At 39.1% G+C, this 27,753-nt stretch overlaps 1 protein-coding gene across 4 annotated transcripts in view; it reads right to left on the bottom strand.

The window, feature by feature from the left end:
• Positions 1-27,753, bottom strand: part of FANCD2 (FA complementation group D2) — a 53,962-nt gene that overhangs the window by 25,415 nt on the left and 794 nt on the right. For 3 of the 4 annotated variants that reach the window (XM_049862970.1, XM_049862968.1, XM_049862969.1), the window contains 20 exons: positions 26,018-26,115; positions 24,002-24,142; positions 23,363-23,430; positions 23,090-23,193; positions 22,501-22,561; positions 21,171-21,223; positions 19,341-19,419; positions 18,271-18,395; positions 15,984-16,071; positions 14,986-15,090; positions 14,400-14,500; positions 13,948-14,056; positions 13,448-13,483; positions 11,094-11,237; positions 9,228-9,362; positions 7,860-7,991; positions 4,490-4,600; positions 2,916-3,025; positions 1,480-1,537; positions 695-814 (listed from right to left, as the gene is read on the bottom strand). In XM_049862970.1, the coding sequence (XP_049718927.1) occupies positions 695-814; positions 1,480-1,537; positions 2,916-3,025; positions 4,490-4,600; positions 7,860-7,991; positions 9,228-9,362; positions 11,094-11,237; positions 13,448-13,483; positions 13,948-14,056; positions 14,400-14,500; positions 14,986-15,090; positions 15,984-16,071; positions 18,271-18,395; positions 19,341-19,419; positions 21,171-21,223; positions 22,501-22,561; positions 23,090-23,193; positions 23,363-23,430; positions 24,002-24,142; positions 26,018-26,084 (1,947 nt within the window). In that variant the 5' untranslated portion in view covers positions 26,085-26,115. The remainder of the gene's footprint in view (positions 1-694; positions 815-1,479; positions 1,538-2,915; positions 3,026-4,489; positions 4,601-7,859; positions 7,992-9,227; positions 9,363-11,093; positions 11,238-13,447; positions 13,484-13,947; positions 14,057-14,399; positions 14,501-14,985; positions 15,091-15,983; positions 16,072-18,270; positions 18,396-19,340; positions 19,420-21,170; positions 21,224-22,500; positions 22,562-23,089; positions 23,194-23,362; positions 23,431-24,001; positions 24,143-26,017; positions 26,116-27,753) is intronic. The other variant, XM_049862971.1, reaches the window with a different exon arrangement.

Raw genomic sequence — 27,753 nt, 5'->3', positions numbered from 1 at the left:
GAATAGGCTCTCAGATAGATGGTGACTCTCAACAATATCATCATCAACCCGACAACAACATCGTCATCACCAAACTCTTCATTACTGTTATTTTTGTTATTAGTGAAGAAGGCCTCAGAGGAGAGCCCTGAAGCAGGGTGGGGCAGAACGGCCTTCCCAACTAGAATTTGGAAGTGCTCACAGGATGTTCCCTGTCTTAGTTATCTAGTGCTGCTATAACAGAAATCCCATAAGTGGATGGCTTTAACAGAAATTTATTTTCTCACAGTTTAAGAGGCTAGACGTTCAAATTCAGGGCACCTGCTCAGGGGAAGGCTCTCTCTCTCTCTCTGTCGGCTCTGGAGGAAGGTCCTTGTCTCTTCAGCCTGTTTCCTGGTTCCCTGGAGATCTACATATGACCTGGCATGTCTTCCCCCATCTCTGCTTGTTTAATCTGCTCCTTTTATATTTTATGAGATTGATTCAAGACACATTTCAGACTAATCCTGCCTCATTAACATAACAAAGACAACCCATTCCCAAATGGGATTATAACCATAGGCATAGAGGTTAGGATTCACAACACATATTCTGGGGGACACAAGTCAATACATAACAATCCCTCCCTTTCCACACTGAGCTGAGAGGCTTGAAGAGTGAGAAGCAAAGCAGCCCTTGTGCTTCAGAGCTTTATGTGAAAAGACTCTTGACCTACCAGGGCTTTTGGAGCCACTTTTCCTCCTTGGATCAGGTTGGCAAATTCATCATAATAAAGTGCAGAGGCCTGAGGAGATTGCTCACTGCAGGAGTGAACCAACTGCAGCAAGGAGGTCACCTGGAGCAGCCGATCAGAAAAAATGGTTCAACCCTTGGGCTGCCAAATCTTTCTAAACTCCATTTACCCCATTCAGTAGTAAGTTTTCCCCTCTCCACCTTCACTGGCAATGCTCTTTTACTTCTCATCCGAGGTTTTCCTTAGCTTCCTGACCAATCTGTCTCTTTCCAACTTCATCCCTTTTCCAAGCCATCAACACATGCAGTCAGATTAATTTTTCTAAAGCAAAACTTTAATTATGCCATTTATGCCATTCGCATGCTAAGAAACATTTAATGACTATCTCTGCCTGAAGAATTAAATCAAAATGTCAAGCTTGACATTCAAGGCCCTCTGTTTTCTATCTCCAAATTAGCTATATCTCCAATTACACAGTTACTTCCCCTTGCCCTGTGCTCCAGCCAACCTCTTGCTCTTTAAACATGGCCCGCCTATCTTGCTTTCTAAGGATTTACATTTTAATCAGGGAGATTAGACTGATACAGAAATACATGCAACTCAAGCCAGTAGATTTGTAAGTGCCACAAGAGTGATACAAACCACAAAAGCTATGAGTTTAAGAAAATACTTTTTAAAAAGCAGCACTGTCTCTAGTGAACTGACTGTGATAAGACCCAATTCCTCGGTTACTAGTAAATGTACCCAACTACATTACAAGAACTCACCTGTGTGTACTCTTCATTGCTCAGGTTTGCTTTCCTTTGGGTCACAATGGAAGATCCACTTCAAAAAACAAAGAATTTTAGTTTCGTTTTTGCAATATTTTATAATAATCAGCAATAAGTATAAGAGTTCTGCCATCTCTGCTTCCTTGAGGGGTGAGGAGGAAACAGAGATGGAGATGAAAGTGCACGAAGGCACAGAGGGGTATTTAGTTAAACCACACAAAATGTAAATTAGAGCAAATGAGGGCTATCTTTTATTATTTCTAAGATCAAATCACTAATAACAATTAAGAGCAAGCACTTATTTAGGGCTTACTATGTGCTAAGCATTGTTCCAAGCATTTAATGCTCTCACCAACTCTTATGAAGTAAATACTTCATTGTCCTTATTTTACAGATGTGGGACTACAAAGACACAGAGGTAAAGTAACTTGCCCAAGGTCATTTAGCTAATAAATACTTGAGCCATGATTTGACCCAGACAAGTAGTGGTTAAGAGCTCAGCTGCTGACCAAAAAGGTCAGTGGTTCAAATCTACCAGGCGCTCCTTAGAAACCTTATGGGACAGGTCTACTCTGTCCTCCAGGGTCACTATGAGTCGGAACTGACTCGACGGCACCTAACAACAACAGCAACAAGAAGTAGTATGGCTTCAGAGAATGAGCTCTTAACCAGTATAACATGCAGCCTCTATGAATGACTAATTCTGATTTGAAAGATGTCTCCTGGGATGACTAATTCTGATTTGAAAGACGTCTCCTGGGATGACTAATTCTGATTTGAAAGACGTCTCCTGGGATGACTAATTCTGATTTGAAAGATGTCTCCTGAGGCTTCAGGAGTTCCTGGTAAATGATTTCCAAGGAGTATGAACTGAATTCCAATGTCATTTTCCAATAGCAACATCTTATCAAGCCCCAAACCTGATGTTTTTCTACGTGCTGCAACTGTAGCATCAAAGGACAGGGTGGTTAGGGGGTTTGGTGTGTATATTTTTACCCACAACTAAAAAAAAAAGTACAAGGGGGAAAAATTCCACTAGGAAGACCTTATTTGTACCGAATATGATGTCAAAGACAAGAATAACACGGCGCAGGAGAAGCCTGCGTTGTCTAGTGCCTAGGACAGGAGAAGATGCAGAAAAACACATCCCAGGAGAAGCAAGGTTCCCCTTCTGTGGAAAGTTATAGACATTGCTAGTTTTTAACATCAGATGGTGATGACTATAATCACAATTCTGTAAAAATTTTATATGGTCTAGAGTCAAGATGAGAAGGGAACATGGAGAAATATAACACGTATTTATTTGCTCATTTCTCTTATTATGGTTATAATGCCTACTGTTATAATGCTGTTTATATAATGTAACACTTTTTTTGAGGTAGCAGCTTGATTATCTGACCTTGAGCTACAGAAGTCAGAATTCCCATGCTTACCTGTCTGCTGCCATGATGCCAGCCATGGTGACAGCACCAATAATCCCAATAAGTTTGTACCTCAACACGGTGCTGGAGAGCTGCTTTCGGATCACCAGGTGCATGTCATCCTGCAACAAGGCAATGATGGAGAAAGAGGAAGCCACTAGAGTGGCACAGGAAAACCTACGTATATCGAAGTAGGAAAGGTTCTAGAATAGGAAGGGCTCTATCATTTACTGTGTGACCTTTGGCAGGTCATTTCATCTGAGTCTCAATTTTCTCTTCTATAAAATGGGGAAGGCTGTTGCAAGAATTAGACATGAATTACAAAAAAAGTCCTAGCACAGCGCCCAGCACATGGTAGACACTCAATACTTATAGCTGTTGTTATTATCGTGGGGCTGGTTGCTCAATAAGGATGTGAGAATTATCGTAATGTTGGCTGCTCAGTTAAAATAAGGAAGTAGCTCTGTATTACTGATGTGAAATGAGCTCCAAAATATACTGCTAAATGTAAAAAGCAAGATGCAGAACAAAAGAGGGGGAGGGAAAGGGAGTAGAACAGAGGTAAACACAGATTTGTAAATGCTCCGAGTATCTCTGAAAGCTATAAGCTAGAAACAGTTCTTGCCTAGGGGAACCAGATGGCTAGAAGGCTGAGAGGGAGGAAAATTTGTTTTTCACTGAATACCCTCTGTACCTTTTGCATTTTGTGCCATGTGTGCCTATTACCTAGTGAAAAAAATTTTTTTAATTAAAAAAAGGGTGGAAAAAATTGGGAAGAGATAACGGTGGTAGCTGAACATTAATGTCACTGAACTGCACGTGTGAAGAATGTTGAAACGGTAAATGTTTCATTGCATATATATTTACCACAATTAAAAAAACAAAAAGCCAAAAGACAAAACCAAACAAAAATCCAGATGGCCACAGGGAAGTTAAAAAAAAGAGTGGCTGGTTGTTCAAAGTCACAGTCCAGTATGGATTACTGCCATGAGATGGCACTAAAGATACAAAAAAGCTAATTTGTTCTCTTATTTTAGTCCCATAGCCTGGCTTTATCAGTGGATAACCAAATCCAAACCAAACCCATTGCTGTCGAGTCAATTCTGACTCATAGTGACCCCACAGGACAGAGTAGAACTGCCCCAAAGGGTTTCCAAAGAGCACCTGGCGGATTCGATCTGCTGACCTTTTGATTAGCAGCCATAGCACTTAACTACTACGCCACCAGGATTTCCTATCAGTGGATAGCGTCCACAAATGAAAGCAAGCCCAGATGAAGTTCATGTCAGATGCAGGTGTTCCTCAGGAAACGGGAATTCTGTGTCCCCACAGCACTTAGTACTGGTTTTTCTTAGTTTCGTGGTTACGGACCCATCTCCATCCTAATAAACTGAGTTCCTTACGGGCAGAAATAGTCTAATATACCTAGCATCTTAGTCTGGCACACAGCGAGCCCTTAATAAATGTTTGTGGTAAGCAAATAATGAACAAATTCTAGGATTATCAGTACACACTCTCGTGATTTTGTCCAACAAATTTCAAGTTAAGAGGTTTAAAAGGTTTTTCCCCAAAATGCTGCCTCTTACCTGGATGTGATTGCTGGCTGCCTGCTCTTTGCTAAATGCCAGAGTGCTGAGAATATAGAAGAGTTTTCGTATTTGTTGAGGAGACAAATTATCCAGATAATCTAAAATGCCCTGTAAGAAAAAAATGCCAACAATGAGGTTAGCAACTAACATTTTTTTCTTTCTTTAAATCACGACATTAAAATCTTGGTAAAAGACATACACACAGAAAGTCAGGGATCTGTTCCTCAAAATCTCAAGTTCCTTAAAGCTCTGCTCAGAGCTCAGAAGGTTGATATTCTGGACATAAGCTGAGGGGGCTCTTGCAGCTTTCTACATCTACCTTACTACCGGAGCATAGGAACCATCACCAGGAAAGATAAAATCATATTTGCCCTCTTTACTGAGCCACAGTCCTTGCTTTAATCCTCTCTTGCCTGGTCATCCTAACATCCTTCCCAGTTCTCCCTGTTCTTTATCTCTACCCTCCCCTTCGTCTCAGTGAAAGCAATAGTCTATCAAGGGTTGTGTCTCTGACTCCATGTCTTACGGCATCATCCTTTCCCAGATTCAACTCCATGGATTATTTAACCTTTCTCTACAGATCTGGGAAGGGTCACAAGGGCACTATTTATGTTTTGACCTTGGGCAAAGTACTTAATTTCCCCGAGCCTCAGCCTTCTCATCTCTAATATGGGGATAATAATAGCTATACTACTTCTCAAAGTTGGTTTGATGATGAAGTAAGGTATATAAAAGAGGTCTGTAAACTATTAGTCAATTCATTTACTTTTTTTTTTCATTTCTTTTTCTCAGGCCACATACAATTTCAGACCTCCTTACCTAAATAATATCTTCTTTCCAAGCTACTTCTTCCTCAAACTACCTTTGTTTCTGTCTTCCTTGAGGCTTCTTGACAATGAGTCTATACCCAGTCTCTACTTCCTCAAGCTACTACTCTCTGGCTTCCAACTATATTATTTAATTAAAACTGTTCTCTCAGAGGTTACTAGGGCATGTTCATTACCAAAGCCAAGGGCTTCTTCTCCATCTTCATCCTCTACAGAATCCAACACTGTAGACAAATCCGTTTCTTGAAACTCTCTCTTTTCTGGGTGTCAGCTATCCGACATCCATCCAGTTCACATTAGTCATCTCCTAGTTTTCTCAATTTCCTTCCAGGGATATTTTGCTCCAGCCTGCCCCTTAAACCTTAGTGTTCTCAGAACTTCTGTGAGCTTCTAGGCTTCTATGGTCTTCTGTCTCAAAATCTGCCTCACTTGAGCTCACACCTATACAGTTATGAGTACTCAAGCTAAATCTTCCACCCGTTGTGGCCACTGGACTCCAAACCTGAATTTCCAACTATCCACTAACCGTTGTCCACACACAAACATCCCAGACTAATCTCATCAAATTTCTTCCAGAAGATGCACTCCCTCCTGGTCTCCTTAGCTAGTAAATGGCCTGACTGTGATGGTTAAGGTTATGCGTCAGCTTGGTTAGGCCATGATTCTCAGTGGTTTGGCAGATATTATGTGATCATCTTCCATTTTGCGGTCTAATGTGAACTTCCAATCAGTTGAAAGGGGAATTTCCTTTGGGGTGTGGTCTGTATCCAATATACATAGATTTCCTGGCAAAGCTCACCCTCTCTGGATCTTGCATCTGACTCATCATTCTCTGAACTCCAGTTCTTGGAATAAGAGCCAGCAGCTTGCCATCTGACCTGCTGATTTTGGATTTGTCAGCCCCTACAACCATGTGAGTCAGGAAAAGCCTCTAGCCTGACATCTGGCCCACTAATTTGGGACTTGCCAGCCTCCACAACTGTGTGAGCCATTTCCTTAAAATCAATCTCTCTCTCTATATATACATACATATATAAATATATATATACACATATGCTTCACTAGTTTTGCTCCCCTAGAGAACCAAGCCTAAGACACTGACCATCCACTTAGTTTCCCAAGATGGAAAACTTGGGTCTGTATATCTTATCAGTAACCAAAAAACAAAAACCAAACCCATTTACATCGAGCCGATTCCAACTCATAGTGACTCTATAATCTGAACACCAAATTGTCTCTTAAGTTATCATTTCCTCTCCATTCCCATGACCCTAATTTAGGCCCTGATTCTTTCTCCCCTGGTAATTTCAGTGGTCTCTAATCCATCCACCACATGGCTACAGAGTTATCTTTCAAAGTCCAGACTTGATTATGTCACCCCTGCTAAGAACCTGAAATAACTCCCTGTTGTCTATAAAATCAAGCTCAACCAGGAACACAAAAGAAGGTCCCGGTTAGAATGGGAGAAAAATGTAGAACAAAATTCATATTCATAAAAATTCATCAGACTGATAGAGGCTAGAGGAACCCAAGACTATTGCCCTAAGATACTCTTTTGACCTGGAACTGAAGGCACTCCTGGAGGCTACCTTTCAGCCAAATAATAGATTGGCCTATAAAATAAACAAGAACACCTGTGAGGAATGTGCTTCTTTAAACAATCAACTATACGTGACCAAATGGCCAACATTTATGCAAAAGCAAAGATGAGAAGGCAAGGAGGGGCAGGGGAAACTGGATGGGTGGAAACGGGGCAAGCGGAGTGGAAATGGTGAGAGTGCTGAAACCTTGCGGGGATTGTAACCAATGTCACAGGACGATCTGCGTATGAATTGTTAATTGGGAATCTAAGTTGCTGTGTAAACTTTTACCTAAAACACAATCACATATTTTTAAGAAAATCAAGCTCAAACTCTTTAGTATGGTACTCGAGACCCTTCACATTCTGGCCCTGTCCTATGTCTTACCAGCCTCGTCTCCAGCACTCCTCTCCATAGACCCTATTCTCCAGCCACGCTAATCTACTGCCACCCCTCAGGCTTCTGTTCACGCTGTCCTCTGCCTCAAATGCACGTCTCCTACTTTCTCCAGTCAAATCATTCCTACCCTTCACGAATCACTCAAATGTTGTCACCTCTTTGTTGAGATTTGTACAGCTTCCTAGGCAGAAAAATTACTCTTGCAATACCCAGAGCACTTTATCTTCATTAGAGAACTCATCGGTTGTATTTACAGTGACTTGCTTAAGTGTCTTACTCTCTTATCATTGAAGGCAAGGATGGGGCCTTCATATCCACAGCACCCAAAACAGAGCCCGGCACACAGTAAGGTATAAAGAAGTGTTGGCTGAATGAATGAATACTAGAAGAGTTATTTTTTATATTACTTGCCCATTACCCGACCTCCTCCCCACCCCCCACCAATTATAGTGCTCAATATGTAAAGAGAACAAGGTAAATGATTGCTAACTGACAGATATCTCTGATATTTGCTGGAAAAAAAAAAAAGATTCACTATGTGTCAATGGAGGGAAGAGATACCTTCACAAAGACAGCATTCAGCCTCATAGCAGCTAGGTTTAGAGCTACCAAGTCTAGGAGGACATCCAATGCAATATCAACTTCGGCATCATTCCCACTGCAGATATGGGTCACTAGGGCACCAACCACTTCCTATAGGGGAAAGAGGCAACAGGACAGTGTGAAGCAAAAATATGGTTTGGCCATCTTTGAGGTTCTGGCCTGAGGCCATTCCAATTTCTCCGTTGCTAAAGTCACAACCCACACCATCCCATCATCTAATTCTATCACCTAGTTTTCAGTAATGTTGGCTTCAAAATGCTTAGGGTTGTTCTTCCCTAACTACACTAACCATTCAGTCTTGACTTATTTCTCATAATTTATCAGTGAGCATTATCTAAGACTTGCTGATTTTGTTCCTTGGCATAGTTATCCTCTTTCTTTTACCTATCTAGGTTAAATTTTAGCCTTTAAATCATGGTTGTACTTAAGACGCTTGAAATGTCCTGAAATGATAGCACGCAATGACCCAAAGGTTTTAAAGGTTTTCTCTATATAGTACATGTTAGAATTATATTTCCAAGCAAACATGGGTCATGAGAGTGCCTCCAAGACATTAAGAGGGCTCAAAAACATCTTAGGTGCCATTCTCCCTTTTCTTTACGCTGCTGCTCCCTAACAGAGTCATATGGTTTTTCTCAACTGCAGTAGCCAGCCAGCTCTTGCCAGCTGCATTTACGGCTCTGCTTTAACTTTTTTTTAATTTTATCTTCATTTTCAAAAGTTCCGTTCAGATGTATTTTAACTTTCTTACTAGTAGATACAGTATACATAAAAAAAAAAAAAAAGACAATTTATTCTTTACTTGTTTTCATAATCCCTTTCCACAAGTACAGCTCTCCTTCTCTGGACATGCGGTGTTATTTTGCTTCTCATGTTCGTGGAATAGGGTTTGGCCCTCAGAGTAAGCCCTCAAGCATTTCTCCTTAATTTGTTTCCCACCTCACTTTTTCCAGAGAATTGCAGGATCAACTGGAAGTTAGTTATTTGCAGTTGAATTTTAAAACTGTCACTCCTGTACTATCAAAACCACCTGATAATCCCAGACCTGTAAGCGAAGGTTTATTTAACTAGACTGGATCTGGGCCTTAATTTTTGACTCAGAGCATGTTACAGCTCAGACCAGAGTTCAATCCTCCAGTTCAGTCCCTGTTTTATCGCGGTTGGAACTGCAACTGAGCTTTTCCAAGCCTCAGCTCAGAGTTCTTTCCACTTCAGTGCCCTCCAGCCAACAAAAAATTAACTTCAGATAACATGCAGTTCACTTGGAATTGCATTTCTTTCCTTTTCCCCGAATAAATATTTGCCAGAATAATTGTTTCAACATACCTGCTGGCAATAAGCATCAAAATACTTAAATGCATGTTTGTAGAGGAGACTGCCAAAAGAATTTATACTCTGGTCTACGGAGTGCAACAAACTCTGAGCCAGCGACAGAATGGACGGACAAACGTCCTTAAGAACCTGTGAGAGGGATGAAAGAAAAGAAGTTGTAGAAGAAACTTAGTCATTATAGCACCTGAGAGTTGCTCACTCTTTTGGGATGTCAGAGTTCTCCCCAGTTTTCATTTTAACTTCAGGAACCTTAATCTTTGTTTTTTCTCAGAATAACTCTTCACCATTCTGAGTTTTCTCTCAGGAGCACTGGGATTCAACATATGGGTAAGAATTGAACTTGAAGTTAAATTATATACTTAATAGCACTGTTCCTATCTGCCTGAGTTGAGACTAGAACCCAGATCTTCTAAATCCCAATTTTCTCACTCAACCATTCCGCCTTCCTGGGGATGGGCTGGGCTTGCTCTGCCTTGGTTATGATTTGAAACATGTCTTTAAGGTTCAACACTAACTAATTTCTTTTAAAGATCAAGAAAAGAACTGGTCATGTCCTACTAGTAATACAATAAATGGACATTAATGAACCCAGGGTAAATGACAAGTTACTAAGTCCAGCTCCTTTACTGACATCACCATAACAATACTAAATCTTACATTAAGTACTGAGCAGGATATAATGCTCTGTTGGAGAAAATGCAATAAAAAATTATATATGGCTTCTGCCCTCTGAAGAATTACAGCCAAAAACATACAACACTGACAGAGGTAAGCACAGGAAGGACTTAAAAACAATACAGACATTAAACCCATTACTGTACATGAAATCTTAAGACTCAACTATATATATTTTTTAGTTCCTATGCCAAGCCCCAAAGCACTAGTCCATCCAGTTTTCTAAGAAGTTCTACACTGTTAATGTCCTGAATATTCACCTGTCAAAACCCTATTCCCAGCTTACAAAATTCCAATTCGAGTGATTTAAATTTCAAGAGCAATGTTGAGCCACGGTTCACAGTGTTTTATGGTCAAATTGTGATTCAATAGATTCAAATTCTGTCTCTACTAGCATTCCTTTGGTCCAATCATCCTCAGGGTTTTCTAAACCACTTAGAAGAGAATACAAAAGGCAAGTTTGTCAAAGCTGCAGATCACACAAAGCTAGGCAACTAAACAAGGAGCTAGGACAACTAAAACGAGAAATGCAAAATTAAGATTCAGAAAGTCTCAGTGGGCTTGCACAATGGGCTCAAACTAACAAGATTCCAACTAAGCAAAAATCCTTAAAGGGAATCAATCAGCACATAAGAACTCAATCATTTGGTGTCTTGACAGAAATTTTATGGGAGCTGGAGCCCTGGTGACACAGTGGTTAAGAGCTCAGCTGCTAACCAAGAGGTTGATGCAGTTCAAATCCACCAGCCACTCCTTGGAAACACTATGGGGCAGTTCTACTCTGTCCTGTAGGGTTGCTATGATTTGGAATCGACTCGACAGCAAAGGGTTTTGTTTTTCTTTTGGTTTTAGTCTTCCATTTTAGGTTCAAAAAGTAAGTTACACAAGTATGTAATCAGGAAGACCCAAGTTAAAATGGTTTCTTTAAAAAAACAATTTAGGGTTTGAGTCAAATAAGTTCACCATAAACCAACTTTGTGACCTTTTTGCTAAAAAAGGTAAAACGCAACCTTAAAATGCCTCAATCAAGCTAAGTAATAATCCCACTATGTTTTAAAATATACTTAGCTCCCTGCCAAAGAGCCACACCCAGGAGAGGTGTTGTCGAGATTCCAACATCGGGAAGGAAAGGTTAAAATGACCTCTCTCTAACTTCAGGCTGTTGTCCGATTCTCTGACACTTACCAAAGAATGAGTACAGAAGGTGCTCTGTAGCAGCTGTTCTTGAATGCAGCCTGATCGAATCTTATTTCTTAGCACCCTTTCAATGTACTTCTTTGTCTGAGTGTTGGTGCTATAGATGATGAGAAGCATCACCACGTCAAAAATCTATTGTCAATAAATATGCAACAATATAGAAAAATAGTTTAATAAGTCAGTATTTACCACAACAAACCAGCAGCTCTCAACATTTTCTCCTTTAAAACACAGAATGAATGATACTCACTGCTCAAGTCACATGGGAATAGCTCCATTTTCTCACAACACCCAGAAATATTTTTCAGAGAAAAAGTGCCACAGCTATTGACTAGTTACCTCTCATTAAAGGAAACATTGGAATACAAGTGAAAGACTGGTATTATTATTGAAATAACTTTGAATACTTTCATATTTATCTAAAGACAGAAAAAAAGATGAACTTGCTTACTAAATGCAGTATAGATTTTCATTGTTACTAGGAAAACTACCCCCATGAAAAGCTGGAGAGATTATAAATGCCCCTCAATATTGGAAAAGTTAAATAGATTATGATCAAGTAATTTTGGGGATCCTATACAGCTATTAAGTAGAATGAGCTAGATCTGTATTTTCTGATAAAGACATCAATGACATATTGTGAAATAAAAAAAAAAAAAAGCAACCTGCAAAACAATAATTATAGTAAGATCCTATGTTTGTAAGAACAGTATACACATTTCTAGGTATAAGATCGAGCCAAGTCTGCACACACACACACGTACAACTTATGAGTGAATAGAAAAAGTCTTGAAGAATGATTACCCCTCAGGAATGGGACAGAGAGTGAAGGGAAACTTTATTTTTTACATTTATATATTCCTTGTGGGGTTGTTTCTTCCTAATTAGCTTGCATTACCTACTTAAAAAAAAAAAAAAAAAAAGTTAAAAAATCAAGCTGGACAAAAAAGGAAAGCAAATTACTTGGGACATCACTGAAGGCCCCATTCTTATGGACACCAAAATTGAGAATCATTGTAACAGAACAGAATACAGCCATTAAAAATGACAATGAACACAATGTAGAAGCATGCAAAAAACGTTTATGATATAATTTCAAGAGAAGACAATCGGACCACAAAATGATATTTATGCAATGATTGCAAATCCGTAAAACAGGTATGCAGGTGGCCAGGTGTAATGCACAAATAAGAACAGCTATGTTAGGTTATTCTAACCCCCAACATACAAAATAATTATTGTCTCATTCAACGTCAAAAAAGCATTTTAGTCATCTAACAATTGGATAACCCAACTAATAAAAATCCCACAAAATGAAATAGATTCCAACTAAGCAAAAATCCTTAAAGGGAACCAATCAATACATAAGAACTCAATTATCTGGCATCTTGAAAGAAAAAGATATTTCCAGAATGAAAAGTGGGATAGATTCAGTACCATCCCCTTGACAGTAGATGGACTGTTTGATTCACTCTAGTGAGATCCACATAGGAAAAATAAAGTAAAAACAGACTACCATTATCATGACAAATCGATGGGATTCAGAGAAAGAGCAATCACTCAAATACAGTGGCTGTGACTCATTACCCAGGCTTTGCTTCATCATTAGCAGTGTTATGGGCTGAACTGTGTCCAGGTAAAAGGTATGTTCAAGTCCTAACCCCTCTACCTGTGAATGTGATCTTATCTAGAAACAGTGTCTTTGCATATGTAATTAAGTCCACAGGAATTATACTGCGGTAGGGTGGGCTCTAATCGAATATTACTGGTGTCCTTAGAAGAGAGACAGGCACAAAGGAAGGTGACCATGTGAAGACAGAGGAAGAGGTTGGAGTTACGCTGCCACAAGCCAAGGAAAGCCTGAGACCACCAGAAGCTAGAAAAGGCAAAGAAGAATTTCTCCCGTAAAGCCTCAGAGAGAGCACGGCCCTGCTAACATCTTCATTTCAGACTTCTAGCCTCCAGAGCTGAGAGAACAGATTTCTGTTGTTTTAAACCACCCATTTTGTGGTGATTTGTTATGGCTGCCCCAGAGAACTAATACCAGTGGAGACTTGGTTTCTTTAACTGCACCTCAGTATAATTGTTTGAAATGTTAACATTTCCCATCATGGATATTTTAGGCTTATTTTACTGGCAGAATAAATGAGTAAGGGCAGACCATCTGGCAAGTCACCGCCTCAGATCGTCTTCCCCGAACAGCTGATGTTTATTAGAACAGCTACAGAAGGCACAGAAGGGAAGACTGGAGGCAGGGAGAGAAAGAAAGCAGGAAGGCAAGTTAGCCAACATCACTATTTCTAGGTCTGCCATACTTAAAATTCATAGTACTTGAATATTACCTTGTGGTCAGACACTGAAGCAATGTTTTCAATTGCCTGGAAAAACAAGGGTCACAAAGCTATTAGAACACAACAGTGAAACACTTTTTTTACCTTATTCTGCAAACAGCCCTCTTCTCTTATTTGTGTGTCAATTTGCCCATCTGGCAACCATCACCTATCATTTCTACTTGAATGGCTCTCAAGACTTTTATTTCAACCTATTTTTATTCATATATGAAGTACCTGGGTGGCTTAAGCAATTGAGTGCTAGACTACTAACCAAAAGGTTGGCAGTTTGAACCCACCTAGAGCTGCCTCAGAAAACAGCCTGGATATCTGCTTCTGAAAGATCATAGCCTTGAAAATCCTATGGAGCTCAGTTCTACTCTGATACACATGGGGTCGCCATGAGTCAGATCAACTCGACAACAGGTTTTTTTTTTTTTTTACTGCTATATCTGTTACTGATTGTCACCCATTTCCTCCTTAACACTCAAAGTTCCAAAGATCTCACTCACCTTAATCCACGCTTCTGCAATGGTTTTCTCATATCTAACAGCTGACTTTATTACATCAAAGAGGAGAATAACACAGTCCTGGTCGCTGCTTTCTTGATTTCCTGAAGAACTACAAGTAGCATGGGATAAAAATGATTCTTCACTTACCAGAGAGGAACTTGTAAGATCTGGGTTCCTGCTTACTAGCCATGTGCCCTGGAGCAAGTCACAACCTCATTTGTAAAATGACTAAGAAACTTGCTCTGTATTCTATCTGGGATTAACCTGAATAGCTGAGAGAACATATATAAAGATGATTTCAAAAACTGTATAGTATTATATGCACATAACATTGCTACCATTATGTGTAGTTGTAATTACTAAACTCTAACTGTCTTGGCTTCGGGATGAATGTGAGAAACATCCCTTGTCTGTGCGAGAAAACGGGTGGTAACTGTCAATGAGCTCTATACCTTATTCGTCCTTTACTTTTCAACCTGCTTTGGGAAGCTTGCAACCGTGATGGCAGAATACAGTGCTGCAGATCCAGCTGCTTCCGAAGCTCAGAAATTACCTGCAGAAAGTAAATATTAGCTTCATGTTCTGCTCATTCACGGTGGACCTACACAGTCCATTCTCTCTAAAGGAGAACCATGGCAACCTCCCAAAAGACTGAGGAAGAGGAACTATTAAATGTTAGACAGGCATTTTGAAATACAGAGTGGATGGAAATGGCTGATGCAAGAATAGTATGTCACACCCTTCAAAATTCCAGAAATTCCCGGAGCTACGATACAAAAATAGCAAATACAACCTGAGCAGCTAAAGTAGAGCAACAGACTTGGGCAGTAGCTCCATTCTCTTGCCTGAGTGATATCTGGATTAATAAGCATTATTAATTTGTCAGAGAAAAGAGATTGCGACCTATTAATTTAAGTCATTTATCCTGATGTATCTTTATATAGGTTTGTCCTGAGTTTCACGAGGGTGCCACTGCCATTCCCTGTACACGCTAGGATCTAGTACCCTACAGGTGTTCAGTGGAATGTAACAAGGTACCTGAACTGCATCCGTGGCTGTTATGGCATGAAGAATAAACCTGATTATCACAGGTAAATCTTCCAGTTTGACAGCTGACAGCTTACCCATCACCAGCTGGCGGACCTAAAAATGAAAAGCAGGAAAACCTTAAATATTTTCATGCTAACACCTCAACCTGCTATTGACTGGTTAGGTAAAATTAGAAAAATCACTTCTTTCATTCAGTTTTCCCACTTGTAATTTAGGAAGAAAAACACTCCTTTTATTTTTTCCCAAATTACAAGTTCTCATCTGCTAATACCACAACTTCTTCACAAACAGACAGGTGATACACGTGAAATACTATTATTATCCTACATTTTAGAGTCTGAATTCCCTACTGCTTAACAGGAGGCATAAAAATTATTCTTTTTTTAAAAAATTGTGCTTTAAGTGAAAGCTTACAATTCAAGTCAGTTTCTCATACAAAAACCTATATACACATTGTTATGTGACCCTAGCTGGTCTCCCTATAATGAGACAACACACTTCTCCTCTCCACCCTGTATTCCCTCTGTCCATTCAACCAGCTCCTGTCCCTTTCTGCCTTCTCATCTCGCCTCCAGACAGGAACTGTCCACTTAGTCTCAAGTGTCTACTTGAGCTAAGAAGCACACTCTTCACCAGTATCATTTTATGATTTAGAGTTCAGTCTACTCTTTATGTGAAGAGCTGGCTTCGGGAATGGTTTTAGTTTTGGGCTAAAAAATTTTTATTCTTATTGGGAACAGTTTGTAAATATTCAGGCAATACAAAGGATTCCCACTGAAAACTTATTGTTTACAAACAGACCAGTGGCTCTAGCATAGTGTGGCATATGAAACCAACTGAAAAGAAAAAAAGGATCAAACGTCATTTGCTATGGTTTCAAAATAAAATTTCATTATGTACAATTTCTTCCAAAGGCAATGGCTGCCTGACACTGAATCCAGGAGGTCAGAAAGCCAGCTCGGTTCTGGAGAGCACAGTCTTTCTACCTTAGACAGGAGTTTCTGGTCGAGTTGGAGGCTGGAAAGAACGTCCAGGATCGGGACAGTGAGGGGAGTGTTCTCCATTAGTAGGTCACTATGAATAAGAGAGAAGGGGGGAAAAATTGTGCAGCGGTTTTAATAGAGATGGGCAGATGTAACTCAGGGAAAGCCACTCATTAGAGTTTGGGAAGCGAGGATATACTTAGTTCCTATTGGATTATCGTTAATAGTATGTTTCACTAAAAATTATTTTGATTACAAAAAATAATGCATACATTATAAAAAGTTCAAGTAAATGTAACAGGAACAAGCAGCCTTTCCTCACCATCTTCACTACTCAGAGGTAACCACTATAGACAGTCTGATACACATCCTTCCTGAAAAAAAAAACTCAAAACAACTACGACGAAGTGTGGTGAGTACAATAGATGAGTGTGCAGGGTACTTCTGGAGCACATGGTGGTGGGTTGGTGATGGATTCTAGAACCAGACTACACAAAAGGACAAGCTATGATTAAAGTGGGTGGTACAGTGTTCTACCCAGAGGGAACAGCCTGTCCAAAGACACAAAGACTAGACATCTCTGGACATTTCTGGAGGGAGCTTTGCAGACAACTACAGAAAAGGAAGTATTTCAAACTGAATTCTCTTCAACTGCTTTTAGGACAACCAAGAAGTTGCATTAAGGCAGAAACACTATTACTAGGGATATAGTTCTCCCCTACCGACCTACCAATTAATTTTTCTTTTTTTTTACATGAATGGCAGTAAGTAATGGGTCTCAGAAACGGGTCTGATGCAGAGATGTACATTAGAATTAATCATCTAGGGGCCAAAGGAAAGTAGATTTTTAGTAAGCTCCACAAATGAGTTTGACATGCACTGAAAATTGAGGTCCCCTTGGTTGGAGGGAATGATAATAAAATGTAGGGATCGTGTTCAAGTTCTCCACAGACTAAATTTACATACCTGTCTTAGTTATCTAGTGCTGCTGTAACAAATATCACAAAGAGATGGCTTTAAAAAACAAAAGATTTATTCCCTCACATTCTAGGAGACTAGAAGTCTTGAATTCAGGGTGCCAGCTCTAGGGGAAGGCTTTCTTTCTCTGTCAGCTCTGGGGGAAGGTCATTGTCATTATTCTTCTCCGGTCTAGGTGATTCTCAGCACAGGGACCCCAGGTCCAAAGGACACACTGTTTTGGCTCTTGTTTCTTGGTGGTACAAGGTCCCCCTTTCTCTCTGCTTGCTTCTCTCCTTTATATCTCAAAAGAGATTGACTCAAGATACAACCCAATCTTGTAGATTGAGTCGTGCCTCATAACTGCCTCTAATCCTGCCTTGTTAATGTCATAAAGGTAGGATTTACAACACATAGGAAAATCACATCAGATGACAAAATGGTGGACCATCACACAATACTGGGAATCATGGCCTAACCAAGTTGACACATATTTTTGGGGAAAAACTCAATTTATAACACTAATGCTAAGCCAGACTTCATGATCACAACAGGTGTATCATTTGAAAGAAAGGAGATGAGTCTATTCAAATATACACACGTAGTCAGAAAAACAAGTCAAATTCTACACCCTACTAATGGAATGGCTATGTCACCCTCTTTTTTTTTAATACTATTTTATTGTGTTTTTGGTGAAGGTTTACGTAGCTTAGGCTCCCATTCAACAATTTCCACACAAATTGTCCAGGGACATTGGTTACATTCTTTACAATGCATGAACATCTCATTATTTTCATTCTGGTTGTTCCATTTCCATTAATCTAGTTTCCCTGTCCCCTTACCTTCTCAGCTTTGTTTTAAAGTAATTGTTGACCATTTGGTCTTATATAGATGATTTTTCAAGGGAGCACAGTACTCACAGGTGATTATTTTGTGAGCCAAGCTGTTATTTAGCTAAAAGGTAACCTCAGGGGATAGTTTTGGTTTAAGCCTTAAAGAGTCATCTCAGGGCAATAGTCTTTGGGAGTCCTCCAGTTTCAACCAGTCCAGTAAGTCTGGATTTTTTTTTTAAGAATTTGAGATGCTGTTCCACATTTTTCTCCCATCTATCAGGATCCATTTACTGTGGCCCTGATCAGGATGGTCAATAGTGGTAGCCAGGCCCCATTTAGTTCTTCTGGTCTCAGGGTTGATGAGGCCGTGGTTCGTGTAGACTATTAGTCATACAGACCATGTATCATCCTCCTTTTATATAAAAGAGAATATATTACTTACTGCTACTGCCTTCATACTGTAGTGATACAACTCCCAGAGTGGAGCTGTGCTTACCCACCTGAGCTCCTTCCCCACATCGGCATGCTGCGAATCCCCGAGGATCTCAGGCAGACTGGTGATGAAGTCATGCTGCAGGGGCAGTGGAGCAACACTGACCAGCTGCATGATCTTGGTGGTGAGGTCCTGCAGTGGAGGAAGCCTTTATAAGTGTAGCACACTACTCAGAATAGAGAAAGACTTCCTACTTGTGAAATGTAGAGCTGAAATTATTTTGTGTATAACAACAAAGAATATACAAACTCAAGCTCAAAGCCTATATTCGGGTGTAAATAGACCAGAAAATTTCACACATGGAACGGTATATTAAAAAAAAAAGTAGGATGGATGGTGTATTATCTAATGGGTCTGCTAAACACTTCATTTCATCTTCATAATCCCATGGAGTTTGGTGTGAAAATTCTCATTTTTAAAATGTGGAGATATGAGTTGCTCAAGGATACAGTTAACAAATTGCAGACCCAGAATTCTAGCCCAGATGAACTCCTAAATTCATGTTCTTCCAAACAAAGATTGAGTCTTGGAATGTCTGCCAAAAATCAGTAGAATGATTTTAAGAACTCCTGAAGAGAAACGGGCCTCAAGCTCTAAACAGATTCAACTTTCTCAACATGTTTAATTACAAATCACATTAACTGCAAAAACTTCCTGAAACTTTCCTCAATATGTAATCAAGTTAAAACATTTGCACTGAAGTAGGATGATTTGAAGTTTCGTTGCTTTTGAGAAATAAAACATACAGTACCCTCTGTACTTTGAAAAATGAATGAATTTCTTGCCAAATATTTTATTTATTTAATAAATAATACCTAGGCAATTAGATATTACTTACTTAAATGATATTACCTATCATAACTGGATAAACTTTTTGAGGAAATTTAAAGGGTGAATTACCTATGATTCTCAAATTATGAAGGCTGAAAAAGCTAATGGATGAGTAGAAAAATGTAAATTTTCTGTTTAGAAAGGAAAAAAAAAAAAAAAGAAAACCTGCAAATTCCAAAAATTTGCTTCTTAAGTGTGAAAACACATTGCCTAAATCCAAGAGCCAGAGAAAGCCACAAAGCCTACCTTGCTATCCACAATTCTGTCCAGCCATTTCAGCTGACTAATAATGAGTCGAGGTACGCTGATTCCATCACTGCTCCTGCTAAATGTTAGAATGAGAACACAAGGAACTCAGTCTTTCTGATTTACATAACAGCAAGCATTCATGTGGCACAAAATATTTCAGCCATTTAATTAACATTTAATGAACACTCACTACGTGTTGGACACTGTGTTAGACACAAAAAAAGCATGTAACGTGTGCTTATGTATGTTAAGAAAGATGTCTGAAAGAAGACATACCAAACCATTACCAGAGGCTAGATCTGGAGAGAGAGTTTAGAGAGAGAAGGAAGAGAGGGCTGGATAGTATCTGTATTAATAAACTTTAAGAAATTGAGTGAGATGAATATTAAAAAGGGACAGAAACTACATTAATATGATATATGCTGAAAAAGGCAAGCATGTACTGCTTCGGAAACATAAAAGGTCAAATTAGTTATGTTCATAAAAGTATTGAAAACCATTTATGGATCAAGAAATGTTGGCTCAGTCATTATTATGTGCAAAATGGCAGTCTCTCCCCTTCTTTCAGCCTCTTATGTCTAAAATTTCAGACCACCTCCAGTTCCTTTTCTTGGCAGCATTCTCGATCCTTATCTACTGCAGTCAATCTTAACTGCTGAAGAAATCTTAGCCAGGATAAGCATCTAGTGCGAGCCATTCAATTAAAACATGAATTTTTATAATTAAATCAAGTTTATTATCATTACATATAGGACTCTGAGAAAACACATATTACAAAGGAGAAAATACAAATGACCTATAATCCTGCCAACCCAGAGATGTCCTCTATTAATATGCATATATATGTGTGTGTATACATTTACATATTTTATGTGTACATACATATATTTTTTTTTAAAGAAGATACTGTGCTGAACTGTAAATATTGATTTGTAACCTGATTTTTTTTCAATTAACGTACAGCATTAAATAGTCCTTTTTATAATTTTTAATGTCCACATGATATCCATTGTTTAGATGTTATCTAATTTAACTTAACCAATCCCGTATTGTTGAACATCTCAATTGTTCACAATTTTTTGTAATTTTAAACAGTAATCTTGTACTATATCTTTGTTTTCCTTCAGTTATTACCTTAGGATAAATCAGGAGACATGGCATTGAGGATTAAAGGGTATGCAAAATCTAAGGTTTTTGATACATCTACCTATTGCCCTTCAGAATGACTGAACCGATTTCCATACCCATCATCAATGTATGAGCGTGCCTGCTCATTGTATTCTCAACAGGTTAGATCCTCTGAGAGTGGGAAATGTATCTCAGTGTTTTAATTTCATGTTTCTTTGATTACTAACAGAATTGAACCTTTTTTAATGTTCGCCACTCTTATATTTCATTTTTGTGAATTTTCTGTTCATGACCTTTCTCTGCTTTTCTATTGGGCTATTTTTGTTTATTGTTTTAAGTAGGCAATATACATAAATTAGAACTTTCAAAAGATAAAGAACAGTATTCAGGGAATACCTGACTCCAGCCAATTGGCTCCCCTCCTTGGAGACAACCACTTTTTACCAGTTTATTGTGTATCCGTCTAGGAATAGTCTATGCACTTATAAGCATATGCAGCATTTACTTTTAACAATAATCCAATTTATTTTTATGTAGTCATATTAACAGATAAAATTTCAAAGACGCTGCAGTAACTTAAGAACCTGAAGTCTTGATAAATGACCTTCAGAGGAATCAACGATGTTTCTGAGTAACCTTTTAAGAGAGAAACTTAAATACACCAGGGTACTTCGAGCATTCCAGAATAAGTCCACTTACTTTTCAAAAAGAAATTCTGGCAACTTTTCAAATAAAGTTTTGATAACGGCAGGCTAAAAAGGAAGATGAAGGGAAGTTAGGATACTGTTATGGATTTAATTGTGTCCCCCCAAAATACATATTAAAGTCCTAACCCCTGTACCTGTGAATGTGATCGTGTTTGGAAATAGGCTTTTTCTTTTGTTATGTTAATGAGGTCATACTGCAGCAGGGTGGGTCCTAAATCTAATCCTTTCTGAGTGGTGTCTTATAAAGAGAAACACAGACATACACAGGGGAAAGATGCCACGTGACAACGGAGGCAGATGCATTTACAAGAACAGGAATGCCAATGACTGCTGGCATCTACTAGAAACTGAAAGAGACAAAGGACCTTCTCCTAGAGCTGATACCCTGAATTTCTATTCTTTAAAGCCACCCACTTTGTGGCATTTTGTTATGGCAGACTTGGGAAACTAAGTTTCAAAATACACAACAGAAATGCATAATTAGCCAAGATTCTCTCCAATAAGAGCTCCTGGAGGAAAGACTTGTTATAATTGAAATCTTGTAACTGTAAGACTTATATTTTGAATATGAGCTGTTGGAATACAAAGACTTGTTAGTAAGTTGTCTCCTGAAAAATTGTAAAATTACTAGCAAGCCAAAATTAAAAAAATCAGACAATCAAAAATATCATTAAATATGATGACCAACATTAATGTATGAAATGCAGACTTTAAAAGATTAGCAAATACTTTGCATGAAGAGGATTTCTTTTCAGAGGAACAAGAGAGCTCTAGACTTAAGTTAACTAAATTGTATTCAAAATTTCCAATGAAAAGGAAGAGATTAAGAGTGTGGGAAGATTAAGAGTGGGGGAGAAAAGAAGAGGGAAAATGGAGGGCAGGGTAGGAGGGACATTTCATTGTATCTTTTTTATAATTTGAGATGTTTAAAAAACATCAATGCATTGTTTACTCAATAAATTAAAAGAGAAAGGAGGAAACGGGCAAAAATCAAGTTATATAAACAACTAAAAAGCTAAATGGGAGGTGATGCAGATATGAATATAGTAGAGACATACAAGGTACTCAAAGCACACAGGATGCAGCTTTAACAAACAGGAATCAGATACCTAGGAAATAATGGGACTGCAAGATATATTAGACTAGTTAGCACAACTGAAAGCCACACATGTTGCCCTACCAGACCACAGGGCCATAGTAAAGCTGCTGCCAACCCAAACTCTCCAAATAACCCTATTCTACCCTGTGCCCCAGCCCCTTTACTTGGGCATACACCACAGATCACACCCCTCAGATGTTCGCAGAGAAAGTGACAGTCTCACCTGTAAAATATCAATCCCCAGAAGCAGCTTGATGAGGCTCTTAGAGTAAGGTGTGCCCATGCTGTAAAAAAAGATATTTGTTTTATATTTTGTTCTTTGTTTTAATGGTTTAATTTCCCTTTCTTCATAAAACTGGTTAAATGTAAACTCTTTAAAGTTGTTGTTAGGCGCTGCAGAGTGTGTTCTGACTCGTAGCGACCCTATAGGACAGAGTAGAACTGCCCCATAGGTTTTTCAAGGAGTGGCTGGAAGATTTGAACTGCTAACATTTTGGTTAGCAGCCAAGCTCTTAACTACTGCGCCACCTGGACTCCTACTCTTTAAAGAGAAGCTACGATGTAAGATAGGAAATATAGAACACAAAAAGATGGCTCTTAAGCAAGAGAGACGGAAAGCAGAAATTCTATCAACACTGGTGAGAGACATTCTAGAAAAAACTCTGGTTCTTAGCCTCATAATTACAATCCTAATAGTTCTAAGGATAGGCTAAAACTCTGAGGAAAAGAGAGCTATAACTAAAAAAATTGCATCCTCCCCTCTCCCTACCACCACCACTGAATTTCAGCGGGAGTCTGTCTCCTCTCCACACCTGGCTTCTTCATCCTGCAGCCGTTCACAAGGCAAAAGGCAGTTCCTGAAACAGTCTTGGTCCTCAACGTAAGACTCCAGGCCACTAACAAATTCTTCTATTATCTTAATAAGGAAAAAAAAAAAAAAGGCAGGGGACGAGTAAGGTTTTAGTTTAATATTTGCTGTTAGCTAAAGTTTGTTCTAGCCCACTCAACTCTATGCCCGTGTCTTTAAACTCCCAATTCCAGAGCACAGCTGGTCAAATCACAAGCACCAGGGAGAAAATACATACTTGGGGATAAGAAGGATGTTTCCTCAGGGTCTGAAAAAGCTTCTTTTGGAAAACTACCTGATCCACCGCTATGAGGAAAAAAGAATAGTTGGTCACCAGAATCCTTAACATCTCCGACCAGTTTTCCTTTCCTAAGGACCTAAGTTTCTTGTCTGATAAAACCAGTAGGAATACTTTCAACCTAATTTCAGAATCAAATCTTCTAAACCCAGAGTAAAATAGACTTAGCTTTGATGCAGGATAGAGTATTCTAAGAAACACCTGCCATAACTTTAGCAAGATGGAATAATTTATGCTCCAAAACCATGATGGCCTCACATGGCTTTATAAATGTTCTTTTGAATTTACTCTGACATAGATCTAATTGCTTTCTGGACATGATTTTTGCATACAGAAACATGAAGGCATACTATCACATAATTTCTAAAGAAGGGGGGAAGTACTTGACTTAAAATGTATTAATCAGGATCAGAAAAAGGCTATTATAACAATATTCCCTAAAAACTAATTCCATCCTGGTCTCAAGATGGAGGGTCCTTCTGATTTCCAATCTTCACTGCCTCTCTATTTAGAAAATCTATGATTTGGTCCTGAGCCATTTCACTAAGTACAGATAACAGGTTTAGGTTAAAGTATTACCTAGTTGATTCTGACTCTCTCCTGTTTTAAGAATAATTCCTGATGTCTTAAGAAGCTCTACAAATACACTATCATTTTCTTCAACTTCATTATGAACGTGAGATTTCTTTGTCTTTTTGGAAAGCGGTGGCTTCCTGGCTTCTGAAAAGACAAAATTTTCAAAAAATGTGACAAAAAAATAAAGCAAAGATTAAAAGATAAACCCACAAATAATAACCCTAAGAGAGAAGTTCATGAGTTCCTGTACTAGAATTGATGCTGCAGTGAAATGAATTATCTCTAACAGTGGTCAGCAATAGTGGCTTCCAAATCAATCAACCAACCAACCAACCAACAGAATTATTTTCATCTATTGAGTTTTCAATGAATCCTGGTAGTGCAGCGGTTAAGCACTCAGCTGCTAACTGAAAGGACAGAGGTTTGAACTCACAAGTGGCTCTGTGGGAGAAAGATGTAGCAATCTGCTTTCGTAAAGATTACAGCCTAGAAAACTCTATGGGGCAGTTCTATTCTGTCCTATAGGATCGCTGTGAATCAGAACCGACTTGATGGCAACAAGATTTTTTTAATGGAGTTTTCATTTGAAGAATTAAAAATGTATCACATCTAACAAGGATAATCATGGAAATGTTTTCTACCAAAATTATAAAGCAATCAGTGTCTCTCAAGCTGTTTTCGCAAACCATTGTCCTGGAATCGCTGGAAGCTTACTAAAATGCATATTCCCAGGCCCAATCCCACAGCTGTGAATCAAAATCTCTTGGATTGGGCCTGGGAGTCTGAATTTTTAACAAGCTCTCCAGATAATAATCCCGATGCATGCCACAGTTTGAGACCAGTGATCTGGATGCAAGGGCAGACAGAACGAGGCAGGTTCTCTGGCATCGTATCTTTGAGCATAAAGCCCAGATGGGTTTCATCCAAAGCTTTTAACCCATAAGGAATAAAATGTGATAAACAAGCAAACAAACAAAAAACAAGCATGAAATCTACTCTTCTCTTGTTATGATGCAATTTATTCTTTTTCCTGTCTCCAATTCCTCTTCCTCTCCCTAGTAAACACGTTGAGCAGAATGAAGTGAAGACCTCTGCCTTCCTTTAAAAAAAAAAAAAAATTCAGGCATAGCCAAAACAAAACATTCAATTTACTCATCACTGATCCAGAGAACCCAAGTCCCTTCCCTTTTGGAGAACAGTATTTCTATAGTACACTTTTAGTGACTTCCCTCTTCAGTTTCAAATTTCCTACCAGTTTCTGTATGTCTTATATTCCTTTTAGTAACAGATTGTTAGTGCCTCAGAGTTTCCTTTTCTAAATCAAGCCTATTCCTAACATGGTTTTGGCCTGAAAATTTTTAATCACTCTGAATGCTGTACAAGAATCGTCAACAATATTTCCATCAATCTCAGTTGTATTTGACCAAAAGCCAAACCCGAATTTCTAGAACCTAATAAGAAATAACTTTTTAATCAACAGGTTAGAATTGCCTTAATAGAATAAACGAGTGCCATGTGTGAAAGGATTACCAACCTCTTCTCTTCGTAACTCTTAGCTTTTGTCAACCACATTCTCATCTGAGCACAGTGCCTACACTGTTTCTTTGCCTTGGGTGTGCTTGCTTTGATATGCTATCACTTATCTAGAACTTTTTTTTTTTTTTTTAACTTTCTGATAGGTAAACCATAATTTTCTTGAGTAAGAAAAGGGAACCATAAGTTTTTTTTTTTTTAAAGGGTGGGTACTATGTTGTATCTTTGTGCCTAAATGATGTACGGTAGGTAAGGTCTGTAATGCTAATCCTTCTTATGGATGTAAAAGCTGAGGCTCAGATAGCTTGTAGAAATGCCAGAAGTCATATGTGGAATTAGATGCAGCAACTCAACCCCAAATCTCCCGCTACAAGATTCAGTGTTTCTTGATGACTCCCAGCACTTGAAATTGGGAACATTAAACCTCTTTAAGTGCCCCACACATTTGCTACAAAAAATAAAGTAACAAACGACTAGACACTTAACTGGAAGCATCTTCTGTCAGGCTCTCTTTATCTTCTTCAGATTTTGACAGTCTTCTTTTGGAAACCATTTCAACCAGTCTTCTGCAGTCAAATTACTTCCTAAAGCAAAATCAGAGAACAGAAGTTACCTTCTAGAAATGGGATAAATTCTGAGAAGTTAAAGGTATAGAAAACTGCTCTATCCCAAACCTGAGGGGTTCTACTTTTTATATTAATGCTACCTAAATCCAGGTGCTAAGAAAATTTCAACTCCTATATCTGGTTAATACTCCCTTGCTTTCAAGACTTGTTTACCTAATTGCCCCTTTACCCAGACCACTTCCCTGTTGCTGAAGGATAAAACCCATAGTTCTCTATCTGACATTTAAGATCCTTCATCATCTAGCCCTAATCTACCTCTCCTTTAGCACATTGGTTCAGTACTGTATGTTAGGGAGTGAGCTAGATGCTAGGGCTATGAACAAGACAGACATGATCCCTGCCCTCATGAATTTACTGTTTAGTAAGGGTTACCAAGAGGAGTCCTGGTGGTGCAGTGGTTAAGTGTTCAGCTGCTAACCAAAAGGTGGACAGTTCAAACCCACAAGCCACTCCTTGGAAACGCTATGGGGCAGTTCTACTCTGTCCTATAGGGTCACTATGAGTTGGAATCGACTTAATGGCAATGGGTTTGGTTTTTTTTCTCATTAAGGAATGCTATGAAGGTTTATACAAAGGAATTTAGTTAGGGGAAGAGTAATGAAGAAAAGTAGAGACAATTTCTCAGGGATAATCCTCCTGAGAAAGTGATTTTTAAGCAGTGACCTGAGGGTAGAAATAGGAGTTAGCCAGTAGAGCAGGTATGATGAGAACAGTCATAAATAAACTCATGCTTAAATAGGAAGGTGCTTGTAGAGTTAGAAATGAGACTGCAGAGGTAGGAGAAGGCCTAAACCGCAGGGCCTTCTAGTCTATCTTATAAGCCAGAGCCTTCCTGGCCTTTCTGCACCTGTGCCCAAGCTATTCTTTTCACCTGAAATGCTTTTATCTGCCTGGAAACGCCTACTCTGTCAAATGTCATCTTCCTTGAAAAATCTTCCCCCTATCCAGTGGTTCAGTGCTATCACTGCTAACTAAAAGGTCAGCAGTTGGAATCCACCAGCTGCTCCTTGGAAACCCTATAAGGCAGTTTTACTCTGTCCTATAGGGTCACTATGAGTCAGAATCAACTCTGTGACAACTGGTTTGGTTTTTTTGGTATCCCTAAGAGGAAGGGAGTGGTGGTACTAGAATTCTTGCCCTTTATGCAGGAGACCCGGGTTCGATTCTTGGCCAATGTACCTCATGCACAGCCACCACTGATGTCGGTGGAGGCATTCATGCTGCTATGATTCTGAACAGGTTTGAGCAGAGCTTCCAGACTAAGACAGGCTAAGATAAACAACAACAACAAAAAAGCCTGGTGATCTACTTCCAAAAATCAGCCAATAAAAATCCAATGGATCACAACTGATCATGGGGATGGCACAGGACTGGGTGGCATTTTGTTCTGTTTTGTGTGGGGTTGCCATCAACAGGGCCAACTCAGCAGCAACCAGAGACAATAACAACACCCCTGAGCGAGTTTGCTACCCCAGCCTTCCTGCTCCCTGGCGTATATGTTAAGGCTCTTAACGCATCACACTAGACTGTGGGGCTCCTTGAGGCAGGAACCAAGTCTCAGTCATTTCAGTATCAGTGCCCAGCATAGTACCTGGT

This window comes from Elephas maximus, chromosome 20 (genome assembly GCF_024166365.1).
Source record: "Elephas maximus indicus isolate mEleMax1 chromosome 20, mEleMax1 primary haplotype, whole genome shotgun sequence".
Taxonomy (NCBI): domain Eukaryota; kingdom Metazoa; phylum Chordata; class Mammalia; order Proboscidea; family Elephantidae; genus Elephas; species Elephas maximus.
This window is presented reverse-complemented; position numbering and strand designations above follow the sequence as displayed.